This window comes from Populus trichocarpa, chromosome 8 (genome assembly GCF_000002775.5).
Source record: "Populus trichocarpa isolate Nisqually-1 chromosome 8, P.trichocarpa_v4.1, whole genome shotgun sequence".
Lineage (NCBI taxonomy): Eukaryota > Viridiplantae > Streptophyta > Magnoliopsida > Malpighiales > Salicaceae > Populus > Populus trichocarpa.
Window position 1 is genome coordinate 8,710,953 of NC_037292.2, and position 11,596 is coordinate 8,722,548.

At 35.1% G+C, this 11,596-nt stretch overlaps 1 protein-coding gene across 2 annotated transcripts; it reads left to right on the forward strand.

Moving 5' to 3' along the window:
* Positions 1-3,145: 3,145 nt before the first annotated feature.
* LOC7482894 (putative clathrin assembly protein At2g01600) lies at positions 3,146-10,015 on the forward strand. Of its 2 annotated transcripts, none has more exons than XM_024607404.2 (15): positions 3,146-3,438; positions 3,557-3,626; positions 3,715-3,812; positions 4,648-4,786; positions 4,907-5,034; positions 6,427-6,522; positions 6,615-6,665; positions 7,096-7,161; positions 7,243-7,308; positions 7,492-7,572; positions 7,669-7,749; positions 8,099-8,266; positions 8,384-8,465; positions 8,579-8,700; positions 9,335-10,015. In XM_024607404.2, exons 1-15 carry the CDS (start codon positions 3,349-3,351, stop codon positions 9,686-9,688), a joined length of 1,692 nt encoding a protein of 563 aa, XP_024463172.1. In that variant the 5' UTR covers positions 3,146-3,348; the 3' UTR covers positions 9,689-10,015. The 2 variants fall into 2 exon arrangements, with proteins under 2 accessions (XP_024463172.1, XP_002311513.1); XM_002311477.4 differs by having other exon boundaries at positions 6,430-6,522.
* The last annotated feature ends 1,581 nt before the right edge of the window (positions 10,016-11,596 follow it).

Below are 11,596 nucleotides of genomic sequence, written 5' to 3' on the forward strand. Positions count from 1 at the left end.
ATTAAAATTTTAGTATCATTGTGATATGAACTCCATTCTTGTTTTATTTTATTTAATAAGATTAAGCATAATAATAAGCCTTGAAATTTTCAAACTTTAAAGACCTTCCACTTAATAATATATTAAAAATAATATTAAATTATTTTTTAAATTTCACCTGATAACTATAATTTTTTAATTGAGATTATTTTTTAACGTGCCTTTTTTTTCTCCAAAGTAAACCTAGATTGATTTGGGGCGGGGTCGAAAATTTCACACAATGAGCTTAGGAAAAGGAAAATAAAGAACAATAATAACTAAAAAAATTGAAAATTTAGGTAAATGGTGCTCATATTTTTTTTTCAGAACTGGAGTTGGACACCTCATACTTCTAAAACTGGAGTTTTTTTTAATTAAAATTGGAGATTGATCTAGGGAAATTAATTAAACTATAATTTCGCAGACCTGCATTGTTATTTCCTGGAGTCAGGAGTTACTGAACTCTTTCTTTATCACATGGTGATTGTAAGAAAAAACAAAAACATCTTGATTTGATGTGCTAATGTATATATAATGTGGGGACTATCTTTTAACTCCTTTCTGTAATTTGAGTTGGAGATATTAAATTGATATTTTACATGAAAATATATTAAATCAATATGTTAAAAAAAATTATGATTTTGATATACTAATATTAAAATAAAAAAAATCTAAAAATTAATAATTTTAAAACATCTTAAACAAAACATTTTTAAAAAATAACTTCCATAACAATAACAATCATACTGAATAATTGAGTGTATCAAAAGCATTTACAGTGGGATACGAAAAAGAAACTCCATCGTCAACAGGTGGCCTGATCTTTGTTATTCCCCACTAGCTTGGTATGAGGTTTTCACTGTAATTATAAATACATATTATTATAGATATTGATTGTGAAATTTACTTGGGTATGATTTGTAATTAAGAGAAATATGCATGTTGTTTTTTTATATTTTATTCGAAAAGTTGTTGGCGTATGTTTTACATGCCCCAATAAATTAACGGTGCCCGTACTATGAAGGAGGCGCATGAGAAGTCTCCCGATAGTATAATCTAGCCAAATGCCTTTTAGATAGATGCACAGACATGTCCTTTTCCACATGTCTCCCAGTGGTTAAATCTAGTCAAACGCCTTCTAGATAGATGCACAGACGTGTCCTCTTCCACATGGTACGACGTGTGTAGATATTATGGATTGATTGCTACCAGTGATCGATTGTTTGTTTTTTTTTTATTATTATTCTAACAACTAAAGTTCACAAATATCATCAATTTGTTTGTTGTTTGCTTGGGTCTGACAAATACGTCAGACCCAAGCTATTTGGGTCTAGGTACCACGTCAGGTTCAAGGTTCTTGGGCCTGACATGATCGTTAAACTTAATGGACATAAAATATAATTTTTTATATTTTTAATAGTTTTTTATATATTTTTTAAAAAATAATATTGATCCACTACGGAATACAAATTAATAAACTATTATACTGGCAAGAAGAGTAGAAGGTGTTTGAGAGTATGACTGTGATTGTTATTCAAAGTGTTTTTCACTCAGAGATCCATTAAAATAATATTTTTTTATTTTTTAAAAGTTATTTTTGACATCAGCGTATTTAAATGATTTAAAAATACAGAAAAAAATTAAAGTAAATAAAAAAATTAAATTTTCTTTAAATATTTTTAAAATGTAAAAACAAAATTCGTGTGCTTTGAAGCTGGGGTGATGATATTTTACTAGTAGAATTTAAGTTCAGCTTCGCATCGAGTGGTTATTAGAACTGCCCATGTTTTGAGCCTTGATTATTCTTGCCACACATTGCATACAGCGATAGAATTCCACCTACGGAGATTGAGACTTATTAATGTACTCATCTTCCTTCATCATTAATTTGCTTTTAGATACAATGATCATTTATTTTTTAGTTTCACGTAGGTGTCAGTGTCAGCTTGCGCGCACCTCGACTAATCCCACAGGCCCTGAAGTTAACGACCATGCAAGCCTCCAGTGGCCATCATATGAGCAACCACATGACTCGAACCTGAAACCACAGAGGGAGCAAACCTCTTGATCCCAAGCTTTTATCACTAAGACAAGAGCTTCACTATTGTCGCAAATTTCTCCTCTTCTTTCTTTTTTCATCACGTTACATTAAATTAATTAAGAGTTGGATTAACTAAGTTGTTTTTTTTTCCCCTGAGATCAAGTTAACCATCTGGAGAACGATCTGATCCGTGCATTTAGTGTGGTAGTTTAATTTTAGAAGAGATGACAAAGGAAGGAAAGAGAAAAATAAAAGAAATAGAGGCACCCGGAAGCACGCCGAATTTCTAATAATAGTATTTATAGTAATATAAAAAAGATCTTAACCAAATAAATATAATAATATGAATAAATATTATCAATGATGGCATGAGTGGCCACACATATTACCTAAAAAATAGTATGTGATTGACTTGATAAAAAATGATATGCCTGATTACTTTGATCACCGTTGATGATATTTTTAAATATTTTTAATTTTTTTATTGTTGTTATATTTTCAATTATACTAGGAATAACATCATTGAAGCTGTGAAGAGTTTTTAAGATTCATTTTTTTTTCTCTCCTTTTTTTAAATCAAAATATCGCATCTGGACACATTTTTACTAAACCCTGCTATTTTCTAATATGTGCTAGTTTTTTTACATTTTAACGAGCTTTATGTTTCTTAATGAGTTTTAAAAATGTATTTTATTTGAGAAAATATTAAATTAATAGATTTTTTTTATTTTTTATTGTGTTAAGATTAAAAATAAAAAATATTATAAAAACTTATTTTTAAATAAAAATATTTTAAAAATATCATTAAGTAATAAGTAGGCAGGTGGGGAAAATGTTTTTGAAGATTCAAAGCAAAAATACCAAACAATGATGACTGTGCAGTGTGCCACCGAAATGAGAGGGGCCGCCAAAAGCCAACCAGCCACAGCTTGGAAAACTTTTAGCGAAGAAAGAAAAGAATATTTATTATTTATTCTTAGTTTAGTTACACCCGAAACATTTTATTATTAATTAATATTAATTATTTTCTTAAAACTAAAAAAACAACGCATCGCATCAGTCTGCGGTCTTTCTTTTCTTTCTCTCTCCAATATATGGTTGATCGATTCCAGAATTCCAACAAAAAAAACTGAGTCTCTTCCCTTCCCTTCCCTTCTAGAGAAAAAAAAAAAAAAAAAACAGAGAGAAATAAGGCATAAACAGCACGTCCCTATATCAATTGCCAGATTAGTATAGAGAGAAGGCGATCTGATCCATCTCTATTTAAATTTAAGTAAAATAAAAAAAATATGGGCACACTCCAGACATGGCGAAAAGCCTATGGCGCTCTCAAAGATTCCACCAAAGTCGGTCTTGCTCATGTCAACAGCGATTATGCGGTCCGTCCGTCTCCCTCTCAATCCTTATTTATTTTATTTTGAAATAAAACCAGATCAAATATCTGTCTCTCTTGTTCTCTATTTTTAGATTTTTTTTCCTGTATTTTCTTAAATTTAGGAATTGGACGTGGCCATAGTCAAAGCAACTAACCACGTTGAGTGTCCTCCAAAAGAGCGCCATCTTAGAAGTCAGTACTACTCTTCCTTTCGTTCTTTATTTATTTATCTCTTCAATTTTAATTTCAGTGGGCTCATGAGACTTGATTTTTCCTACAGAAATCTTGGCTGCTACGTCAGCGATTCGGCCTCGAGCTGATGTTGCTTATTGCATTCATGCTCTTTCCCGCCGATTGGCCAAAACCCATAACTGGACGGTATAGATTTTGTTTATTTTTTGAAATTCTAATTGTTTTATGATGTTTTGGACTCCAAATGAATCGGGGTTTGATCAATATGTGTATTTGTCCATCCAATGCAAACGATGTTTTTGGTTATTTTTTCTTAATCTTTGAAAGTTATCAGTTGAATTCTTTGGATGAACAAAAATAAGATAGAAAGTCTCCTCTACATTTTGTTTTTTCTTTGTTATCAATTGGGCTTGCACAAGAAGCTGTTGGAAAGTAACTCAGGTCTGCTCATTTGATCCTTTATGCGACCCCTCAATATTTGAAGGTTTTCAGTTGTGTCGACTGTTGAGAGGAGTGTGCATTGCCACTGTCATGGAATAAATTTAGTCTTGAAGCTTCAAACTAAACCAGGCTATGTCTTAAGTTTATCCATTGCGCATGCAGTGTGTTATTGTTTGACTTTGCTGCACTGTACCAATTTGCTTTTGCAGTAACCACTTGTTGGGGAACTTGGTTTCACAGCTTAATGCCCGAATCTAAGATGCTAACCCACATGGTGATTGTGGAAAAAAAGATAACGAGCAGAACCAGTGAGACAGTCATTGTGACAATTGATGAGAATTATAGTTATTCATATTGACAGAGGGTGTTTGGAAGAAAAAGGCTCTAGATGTTGGAAAAAAAAAAGATATTGGAATTGCTGTTGCATCAAATATACATCTGCAATTTGTGCAACCTGTACATTATGTGAAAAATTTTAGTATTTTCTGTGAAGTGATTGAAATTTGTTGTTTTATTTTTGTCATTACCATTTTTTTGTGAAGATGCTCATGTTATGCTTCCACTCCTGCATTTTTACCAGGTAGCTTTGAAAATACTGATTGTGATCCATAGATTATTAAGAGAGGGTGATCCTACTTTCAGAGAAGAACTTCTGAATTTCTCTCAGAGAGGGCGCATCCTCCAACTTTCTAATTTCAAGGATGATTCAAGTCCTATTGGTAATTTGATACTGCTTTTTCCCTGTCTTTCTCAGGTCACAAGTAGTGGCCTCTAACTGCATTTTGTGAACCAAGTACCTTTTGTAGCTCTTTTTTCTCACCATATTTCTCCTTCTTCAGCTTGGGATTGCTCTGCTTGGGTGCGTACATATGCACTTTTTTTGGAGGAACGACTTGAATGCTTTAGAATTCTAAAGTATGATATTGAAGCAGAGCGTCTTCCAAGACCTGCCCAAGGGCAGGATAAGGTATGTTACCAGAATAGCAATTCTGCTCTTATTAATAAAAAAACGAATTATCCGGACATAGAAGACAGCAAGATTTGCTAGTGAGTGAAAATAGCATCATCTATCAATTCATTTCTCTTTCCCTATTCAGCAGCTTTTTTTGTTGTTACTGTTATTTTAAAAAGAGCTGTAATCTCCTTAGAATGTGTGCGCATTATTGCGAAGGTCACGCTCTTTCTTCCCTCTCTTTAATTTTGGAACAAAGAATCACTAATAAGCTCTTTTTTTGTGCACTTAAGCTGCAAGGATAGAGCATATTGTGATTTCCCTCAGTATTTTCTGCAATTGTTGTTTCCAACATGAGCTCTTACTACTCACCTTTCTTCTCTTAGAGCTGCAAAGAAATTCTGTGCTTTTTTCAACGAGACAAGTTTATGAGAAAATGCCCCACTAGTATCAAAATGCTCTTTTTGGTTCTTTTGATGAAAATTAATAATATGTATCAAGTTCTTCAAAAGAACTATGAAAGGAAACTCCTTATGAAATGTCAATCACCACTACATGGATTGATCGTATGGTTGGACACTTGCACAACTTTTTTTGTTGAGAGTGCAAATGTTTTCTTTCTCCATGAACTTTCCTTTTGGCTTTTATTGTGACATAACATGTGGTGATTTTAGTTGAAATTTGGACCAAGTTCTGTCTAGAGATTAACTGGTGCTACTTTCACCTCATAATGCAGCACTCAACATAGCATAGCATAATACAACACCAAACAGGCCTTAATCCTGCAAATTGGCAATACTTATTAAATACATAATTATGAGAAATTAAGAGTCATTATGCCAGCAATTCCAGTGTACGATGTTCTAAAAAGAAAGTTTAGAAGATTTGAACATATGAGGTCAGTGGAGGTTTAGGACATGGTTGTCAACCTGTTGGATCTTCTGAATTTCATAAACTTGGAAGCACCAGATTTGTGGCTTGTTTGGTTGCAAAGAAACTCCTGCACATCTTTTGTTTTGGAGTCATTTGATGAAACATGAGGATGTGATTCAGTTAAAAAGTGGTATTGCATTATGAGCAAGATCATCAGGCCTTCACAAACGGTTGATTGAACTTGTCGTGTCATGGCCTGGTTTCTTATTGAATGGCTTTCCAATTTCAAAATTGATTGTGGTTATTTTACAGAAGCTAGGGAGTTCATTAATGGAGGATTCTTTTTCTTTTTCATTTTCCTTTTGTTATCTTTGGTGTATTTTTAACTCATTTTAGCAATCTCAAATTTTATCCACAAGAAAATGCTTTGGAGAAAATTGTTAAAGCTGATGTGGAATTAGTTATTGACTTGTTGAAATATTTAGGTGAGACCGACTTTCATTGATATGTACATTGGTTTTTGCCCATTTAAAGCAGGGCTACAGCCGAACTAGGGACTTAGACAGTGAAGATCTGCTTGAACAGTTGCCTGCTTTACAGCAGTTGTTGTATCGTCTCGTTGGCTGCCGGGTATGGAATTTCTTTCTATCCATGGGTAAATTGTTACTTGAACACTCTGCAATGGAGGTGGACAAAAAAATTGATGGAAATTTCTTTTTCAGCCAGAAGGCGCTGCGGTTGGCAATTATGTTATACAGTATGCTCTGGCTCTGGTGAGCCTGCCTCTCTCTGCTGTATTTCTTGTCTTGTACAAGAATTTTGTTTCTGTATTTGCCATGTGGAATTTTTTTTAATATCTAATTTCCTTGTTTTAGGTGTTTGAGGTTCTCAATTTATTCTAAAATATCATATGGTAATAAGGAAAAGAAAATCTCACAGAAAATTCAGTGTAGTTCGATGTTTTTCCTCCTTGTATGGGTTGCCTCTGTACAGGACTGCTGCTTTACGCACTTGTATTACATACTCGTATTATAATGCAGCAATGCAACATAAATTTTTTACACTTTATATAGTGATGTCCTTTAACTTGCCAACTGAATGACAAAATCATAGATTTAAATTTTGGAAGACATAGGTTTCATTTATGCTTCCTCTTCATGTATTCTAATGAAGTTGTTGCTGACCTTTTCATGCAATTTTCAGGTATTGAAGGAGAGCTTTAAAATATATTGTGCTATTAATGACGGGATCATCAATCTTGTGGATAAGGTAATCCATTGCTCTTAGTTTTCATCATTTTGCAAGCATTGTTTTTGTCTGATTTTACTATTAAATCTTTCTTCTTTGCAGTTTTTTGAGATGCCAAGACATGAAGCAATCAAAGCCCTTGATATCTACAAACGAGCCGGTCAGCAGGTCATGTTGTCCATTAATTTTGCAGAATGTCAGTTTGTGGTTAAATATTCTTTATCAACACTTAAAGTGTTCATTGGTATATCTTTTATGTTGTAGCATTCATTATAGAACTGAAGTCTCCACAACTAAAAATGTTTTTGCTAGACATGGTGTTTTGTTGAAAAAAATTGTTTATTCCTGCAGGCTGGTAACCTTTCTGATTTCTATGACATTTGCAAAGGATTGGAACTTGCTAGGAATTTCCAGTTTCCTGTTTTGAGAGAGGTATTTGATGCTATGAGACGGATTTAGAGTTTTCACTGGTTATTTCATTCTTTCAATTGCAGTGATTTATGACTTTATTGTCCTAATCTTTCTCAGCCTCCACAATCCTTTCTTACAACTATGGAAGAGTATATCAGAGAGGCACCACGTGTTGTTTCTGTTCCTAGTGAGGCATTGGTAAGTGTCATTACTATGCTAGACAGTCCTATAAATTTTCCAATTTATGATTTGTTGATATGTTACAGGTCCTTTTGTTTTATTGTTACTAGTTTTATAATTTTAAACAGGCATTTAGAAGCCAAGGATTTTTCGGAAATAGGAATCATGGATCTTGACTAAACTAATTAAGAAAATAGTTCTTGACTTGGCTAGGTGGCAGAAAAGGATGTATGGTGCTGCATATTCAGTTTATGCTTTCTTGTCTCTTTTTGTGTGATGCATGCATGTCAACTTATTCTTCCTTGACAAGGGATATCATTGTTAGAGGTTAAATACTGTAGGACTAATATCTGGTCATTTCAAACAGCTTCAATTGACATACAGACCAGAAGAAGGTCCTTCTGAAGATGCCAAATCATCTGGCGATGAACTTGAGCCACCTCCTTCAGATGATGTTGCTGTCTCCAATGTTGAGATCGCCCCTCCTGTTCCTACAACCGCTCCTCAGAACAGCATAGACACTGGAGACTTGCTGGTAATCTCTTAGTTGTCAGCCAACTAATGTTGGTTGATGATTTCTGAGAAATGACCCACATCTTTCTTCCAACTTTCTTCTTTCAACACCCTCTTTCTCCTTTTTGGTGATTTTTAGGGATTGGATTATGGAACTCCTAATGCATCTACCATTGAGGAAAGCAATGCTTTGGCTCTGGCTATAGTTCCTTCTGAATCAGGTAACCAGCCTTGTTCCTTTTCTCTTTTCTATTCCTTATGTGAGGTACTTCTATGCTTTCTGGTTGGTTGCTTGTATATGTTTATAAGGGATAAGCAACTCCTAATTCAACAGATGTTGCACCGACATTTAACTCTGTTGCTGGTCAAGCAAAAGATTTTGATCCTACTGGATGGGAACTTGCCCTGGTCACTACTCCAAGCAGCAATATTTCTGCCACTAATGAGAGGCAATTGGTAGGCTGCCTTCCTTTCTTATTTTCATTTCCACAAACATATATTTTCTATGTTTTTTCATGGTCTGTTCTCTTTGTTGATTAGCCATCATGAGAATGAATATTGGTTACAGCTACATTGATTGACATGCTGCTATTCTTGTTGACAATGTTAATGTTGCAACAAACCATTACAATTTAGCACTGATGAAGAAAAATGTATTGGAACAGATAGGATAGAAAATGAATTGTTTCCTCTGCATGCATTCTTCTTTTAGTTCTTTAAAGTTTTCATCTAGTTATTGAGAAAAGCCATTGCTATGAATTTGGAGGCAGTTTTATTTTAAATGATTAAGGAGCCACTTAGACATGCTGCATGCATTCCCATTTTTGTGTAGACAAATAGTCGTTTTTTTCTTGTGAGTTGTTTTGTATAATGTAATGTTTTTTAGCCAACGGTTTGTTTCAAGTCAGGCCTGTGTATAAAATGATCTCTGATCACAGGGAGCTCAAGCTCTGAGCCTGGCACTTGTAGGACTATGGTTAAAAAACTTTGTTTCAGTTATTAACAATCTCTGTGCATATGATTGAAATTGTATTAAGAATAGCAAGCATATAGCTGTATTCTCTTCAACCATCTTGTCTATGAATGTCAGGCTGGCGGCTTGGACTCGCTCACTCTGAACAGTTTGTATGATGAAGGAGCATATCGAGCTGCCCGGCGGCCTGTTTATGGAGCGCCAGCCCCCAATCCATTTGAGATACAAGATCCATTTGCTTTGTCAAACAGCATTGCTGCCCCTCCTTCAGTCCAAATGGCAGCAATGACTCAACAGCCGCACAATCCTTTTGGTCCATATCAACCTACCTACCCACAACCACAGCATCAACAAAATATGATGATGAGCCATGCAAATCCTTTTGGTGATGCAGGGTTTGGCGCATTTCATGCACATCCTATGGCACATCCTCAGACTAATAATCCCTTCGGAAGCACAGGCCTTCTGTAATCATTTGTTTTTGAGGATTTGAGGAGTGTGATCTAGATGGTGCATCATTATACATAAATTGGAAACGAGAAAGTATTGTGGGATACTGGGATAGGATTTACATACACCCACAAGAGTGATGGTTTGCGGCTTGGATCGTAAATTGGATTGGGTTGTAAAAGTTGGGTGAATTTGTATTATGCGACAACTAGTTGATACGGATCCAAATGATCTCATAGTTAATTTTTGAAATCCCACCGTTGTATGATTGTAGATTTATTGTAACTCATGATTGTAATTACTTTATGTTGAAATCCCGATAGAGGACTTTTGGCCTGGCTTCTTATACTTGATGCGCGCACTTCCGTATGTTTGCTGTGCTCTATGATACCTTGGGGATTTTATGCGCCCGAACGTTGTTATGCTGCCACTGAGTTGGGATAACACTCGGAATCATACGTAGAGTTCTAGAAAAATCGTCCCCTCGTGTCAAGTAAGAATCTCTAGCTCTTGGTGATGCCACGGAGAAAAGAAGTGTGTTGGGACGCGCTGGGCTACAGCAACTTCTCTGAAACCACCTAGCGAAGAGAGTAAAGGAGGAGAATATGGGATCTGTGAAAGCGAAGGTTACGATGGTGTCTCTTAAAGTGGATAATCTGGCAAGGTATTCGATGTTCTTTTTGGGCTAAACGAAAAAAGATTGTTAATATCAATCTCTTTTGCTTTAGGCATGGTTGGGTGCCTTATGTTCTTTTGGATTTCTCTTCTGATTCACAAAGTCTTTGTTTTTTTAATGGTAGATGTTGACCGCAAAAACATTAAAGTGATACAGCACGAAACACCAAATACTTGTATACTTGTATATTGGTTTAGGTTTGCCTGCATGTCCCGGCTTGCAACTTCTAAATTAAAGTCCGAAATAGATGATCATGAAGTGAAATTTACCATCAGAATCATATCACTAAGTTCAAGTTTCCATGTTTTATGAGCAAGTCGAGTAACTAGAACCTCTACATCTCTGGAGATTCCCCCTTCCAAAAGGCTTGCTGATTGATATCTTTTGATTTTAGCACGCGGGCAATTAAGAGGAAGTGAGGATTTTCAAAGTGCTATTACTAAGATTAAAAGCAGCCGACAAGAGAGAGAGTTACAAAAGATGATTAATTTGAGAGAGTTTTGTCATGTTATGAAACAGTAGCAGCTCAGAACTTCAAATTATTAGCCTGCCAGACATAAATAGTGAGGTTGTTTGCCTTTAAGTTCACAGCAAAAATGCCTTCTCGTCTTCGTCTTTTTGAAGCAGGGAGTTGATCATCTTTCGTCCTTTAATATATAGGAAACAGCATGCAATATGCAATGCATATTTCGAATCTCTGTGGCAGGGCTACCTCTCATATAATGATATCCTGACACGTGAGTCTAAGTCACAGTTAAATCCCCCGTGCTCTTGTTTCAGCATCATGTAAACAAGGATTAGGCCGTTATTAGCAAATGCCTGTGAAATTATTTGTCAGGTTCAACCAATGCATAAATGATCTTGCTACTAAGATACCACTTCTCCTAATGTCCATCAGCTTTTTTATTTATTTTCAGAGTCTCAAAAAAAATTCAAAATCCTCCTTGTTCTTAGAAGAAATGGCCATCCCAGATGAAAAGTTTTGCACTCTAGTCCTCACAAACACCGAAACCTGGATCTGTCCTTGAATACATCTTTAAACAGGACGAACAATATCTCAGATCACAATGTCTTTCAGCGTTATCTGAAATAGAAAAGGTCTGAAACGAAGAGGCATCACCTTTCATTATTATTATTTTTTTTTCATTATTATGTATGTGGGTGCGTGCCTACATGTGTACATGAGAGAGAGAGAGAGAGAGAGAGAGAGAGAGGGAAGGGTAGTTTTTTCAAAGCCAAAAGCAAAAGGAGAG

Excerpts from the sequence above, each read along its gene's own strand:
- LOC7482894 (XM_024607404.2), top strand. The coding sequence starts at position 3,349 with ATGGGCACACTCCAGACATGGCGAAAAGCCTATGGCGCTCTCAAAGAT. Across the intron at positions 3,813-4,647 it reads CCAAAACCCATAACTGGACG|GTAGCTTTGAAAATACTGAT; the intron begins GTATAGATTTTG and ends CATTTTTACCAG. Across the intron at positions 7,573-7,668 it reads AGTTTCCTGTTTTGAGAGAG|CCTCCACAATCCTTTCTTAC; the intron begins GTATTTGATGCT and ends AATCTTTCTCAG.